At 41.9% G+C, this 4,189-nt stretch overlaps 1 protein-coding gene across 1 annotated transcript; it reads right to left on the bottom strand.

The window, feature by feature from the left end:
- Positions 1–623: 623 nt before the first annotated feature.
- LOC119362606 lies at positions 624–1,636 on the bottom strand. Its single transcript, XM_037627850.1, has 2 exons — positions 1,341–1,636; positions 624–927 (listed from the first exon to the last, which is right to left on the bottom strand). The coding sequence occupies exons 1-2, from the start codon at positions 1,388–1,390 to the stop codon at positions 642–644; spliced, it is 336 nt and encodes a 111-aa protein (XP_037483747.1). The 5' UTR covers positions 1,391–1,636; the 3' UTR covers positions 624–641.
- Between the last annotated feature and the right edge of the window lie 2,553 nt (positions 1,637–4,189).

Below are 4,189 nucleotides of genomic sequence, written 5' to 3'. Positions count from 1 at the left end.
TCGAGCAGAAGAACCCCATAGCTATATGCATCGCCCTGCACAGATGCTTGAGCTCCCATGCCATATTCTGAAAATAAATAATAGGGAATTAATGCCTTTCTTACACATGGTGCATTTTCTATCAACAGCTGAATTAATGCTAAAATGGGCATAGGTTTTTTTTTTCTGGAGGCGGTGCTACTGCTGCTTTCAGTAGTGTGTGAATGCGAAAGTAAACTTATATTTGTTCCATTCTTATTTGCAACAGAAAACAAGCTATTAATTTGTTAGATATGATTAAGTGCATAAATAGGCACATGGACTTTTCTAAAACTAATTATCCATGTAACTGTTCTTAAGAAAATCATGAAAAGGTAAACGTTACTGATAGATATGCTAAAACATAGTACTCCCTCTGTTCCGAAATGTATGTCGCTGGGGAATATGTTCCGACCAGGTGAAAATGGGCAAATGGACCTTTATGCCCCCAGTTCAAACTTTGAATCTGTCCGTCATCTTCCTCAGCGTCTTCCACCTCCGCCTCCGCCCCGGCACTCCACCTCCGCCTCCGCGGTTCTGCCACCCGCCCTCCACCTCCGCCCCGGCACTCCACCTCCGCCTCCGCGGCTCCGCCACCTGCCCTCCACCCCCGCGCTCCTCTCCTACGCCAGGGGCTCCTCCCGGCCCCCGCGCGCCCAGGTGGTGCTCTGCTGCCGCCCGCTGGTGGAGACGAGGTGCTGATCTACTGCCGGCCGCTGGTGGAGGCGAGCTGGTGCTCTGCTGCCGCCCGCTAGTGGAGGCGAGCTGCTGCCTACGCGCGCCCAGGGGCTGTTCCTCCCCATGCACAGGTGCTGCTGCCGCTGAAGTCCTCGCCGCTGGGCAGGAGCTGCTTTAGCTGGAGTTCTCAATTTTGCTCTCCTAGGTTCATCTCCTCGCCCATTACTCCCTCTGCATCCGAGTAAACAATTTGATGATCATAAACTTGATGTAATCATCTGTCTTAAATAATTTGAATAATTGCATGTAGTACAATCTTGGAGTAAAACTGAAATTTAACACTGAAACTGAACAGTGATATTGAACACTGAAAGATGAACACTGAGTAGAACATGTACTGTCAATACAAGTTTGGACTTGTACTGTCAATACAAAAAATGAGCATGTACTGTCAATTTAGCACAGGTTTGGACTTCTTAGTTTCATCGGTACTCCAAATCAGTAGGAGTATGAATTAATGGGCAAAAATAATTGCTACTCTCATTTCAGGTAAAATTGAGTAGGAATAGGAGTATGAATATCAGGAGCATGAATACCAAGAAGGGTAGTGGTAAAACATAGAGCATGGCCTCCGAAAATTTTACCTCAGCCTTACTTTGAACTCACTATCATTTCTGTACTCCATTATTCCCATAAGAGGGTCTCTTTCACCTGTAACTTGACATGATCAAGTAAACTGTGCACATGGCTATTTTTATTTGAATCTTCAGAATGTCCAAACTTTTAAACACTATGGTATGACTGAACAATCTAAACTGTTTGACATAATTTGATGTAAATAAAATACTCCGGTCATTATTAGTATGCAAATTTGCAGTTAGTGCTTCGAAAAAAACACTATGGGAAATGACTTGAATGGAGAAATGTTGAGATACCAACCTGCTAGCATGCCGGCATGAGAGTGACTGATGCCCTCACACATCTTTTTTCAATAGCCCTTCTTTAAAACAATCTGATGGAAAAAAATTCAAGGTCACAAGTCATATTACTGTAGGGCTCATATTACTGTAGAAGAGGGAAGAGAGAGAAGAGAGCAAGAATATGGAGGTCACAAGAGGAGTATACTACAGTAGCTCTCCTCTTGTTGCAAGTCCTACACTAAACTACTAAAACTACTGCTTGCAAGTCCTAACATAACAGCAGCAATCATCATCAGTACTCCAAGTATCCAAGATCGAATAATTAACAGAAAAAAAAGATAACCTAACAGAGCAAGATGGAGTAATCCAAGAAAATTAATTGAAAATTGCTGAGTAGTGTTGTGTGCAAGTGCAAGTACTCCAAATTTGTTTGAGTAGCAAATCTTGGAGTACCGGAGGACTCCAAGTTAAATGTACTCAAAGCAAAATTAACTTGGTGATGCATGCTAAACTTGAGAACCATCATCAGTTGGTACACACATCATTCAGATTACACATGATAATTAATTAGGTGCGATAACTAAATAACCCCAGCAGCTACGTTAGTTAGGTGTAGTAAAAACTCCTACTGCTACTGCATCTTTACCAACCAAATTCAGTGACAGAGCTACTCCATTTTACTCAAAATTCAGTATGCAAAATTAACAGTAATCCATACAGCTGCTTCATACTCCAAATTCAGTATACAAATTCAGTATTCATGTACTACTCCAAGTCCTACACTAAACTACTCAAAGATCATTTTCATTTCCATCTGATCATTTAACGTTAAACAAGCAGTGCAAGCAAGAGAATAGTGCAAACAAAGTATGCAATAATGTTGTACTGCTCCAATTGATCATTTTCATTTCCAAAATGTACTGGTGTGCATCTTGAAAGTTCAACCTCTTACCTTGAAAGTTCTTTTTAGTTGCCTGGAGAACATGGATCTCCCAGACCTCAACTACACCCCACCTGCAGAAGATGAAGATGAAATGGACGAAGATGTAAGAGATGAGATGGACGAAGATGTAGGAGATGCAATTCTTCAAGGTAAATGACTCAAATGATCATGAGTAGAGAGTAAACGACTCAAATGACTTGTGTAAATGCATTGTTGTACTCCATTTGATCATATATAATATATTTTCTTTGTGCAGGTGTTGAGCAAGCAGTTCAGAAAAGGGATATCCTAGATGACAAGAAAAGATATGCTGCTTATGTTGCAATGCATACATTGTGCATGAGTAGAGGGGGAAAGTTTAAGAGAGATGACAAGAAAAATATTCCTGATTTCTTTGGAGTGGGTGTCTGGAATATACAAAGGATTTGGAAGAAAGCGATGGAGCAAATTGCTGAAGGTCTAGACGTAGATGTTTCAGGTCAGAGGAAAGGAAATTGTGGAAGAAAGCCGAAAGACATCAATCTAGAGCAAATCCCTACCATCCCACTAAACAGGAGGTCTACTATCAGGTCACTTGCCTGGCAACTCGGATGCAGCCCTACGACACTCCACCGGAAGTTCATGCTCAAGTTGATAAAGAGGCATACAAATTGTTTGAAGCCAGCTCTAAATGAAAAGAACAAGAACGATAGAATGAAATTTTGCTTGTCAATGCTCGATGAGACAACAACACAAACTGAAAGGCCAAAATTCAAGACCATGCACAACATTATTCATATCGATGAGAAATGGTTCTATATGACCAAGAGAAAAAGGAACTATTATCTGTTGTATGGGGAGGAAGAGCCTACAAGAACTCTGCAAAACGGCAGTTGTATTGGAAAGGTTATGTTCTTGACAGCGATTGCTAGGCCGAGGTGGGATAATGAAGGAAATGTGACCTTCTCTGGAAAACTTGGAATTTGGCCGTTTGTGAAAGAAGTTCCGGCTCAAAGGAGAAGCGACAACAGGCCCAGAGGAACATTGGAGACAAAGTCAATAAAAGTCAACAGGCAAGTAATGAGAGAGTTCATGATAGAGAACCTGCTGCCAGCAATACAAGCATCTTGGCCTGAGAATGATGCTGGGCAAACCATCTATATACAGCAAGACAACGCTAAGCCTCATATCTTGCCTAATGACCCAGAATTTTTAGCAGCCGTGGAAAGAACTGGACTCGATATCAGACTAATCCAACAACCTGCCAATAGCCCTGATCTGAATGGCCTTGACCTTGGGTTCTTCAGCTCGTTGCAATCTCTAACAGATTGTTTAAGCCCTAGAACGCTTCAGGATCTTATCAAGGGTGTGCTAGATGAATTTGAAAACTATGATGTTTACAAGCTGAACAGAGTTTTCCTATCTCTACAAGCTTGCATGATTGAAATCTTGAACCATGCAGGGGGCAATGGGTATAAAATACCCCATGCAAACAAGGAAAGGCTAGAGAACTTTGGGATGCTACCTCCAAGACTTACATGCCCTCAAGAGGTATATGCAAATGCCCTGCACAATCTTGGGATAATGGAGAGAGTTGCTTGTTGAGTTGCTTGTCGAGATGCTAGTTCAGATGCTTGAGGAGATGCTTGTT

The sequence above is a fragment of the Triticum dicoccoides genome, chromosome 2B, assembly GCF_002162155.2.
Source record: "Triticum dicoccoides isolate Atlit2015 ecotype Zavitan chromosome 2B, WEW_v2.0, whole genome shotgun sequence".
Taxonomy (NCBI): Eukaryota; Viridiplantae; Streptophyta; class Magnoliopsida; order Poales; family Poaceae; genus Triticum; species Triticum dicoccoides.
Note: the sequence above shows the minus strand (reverse complement) of the source record. Positions and strands in the feature narration are given on the sequence as shown.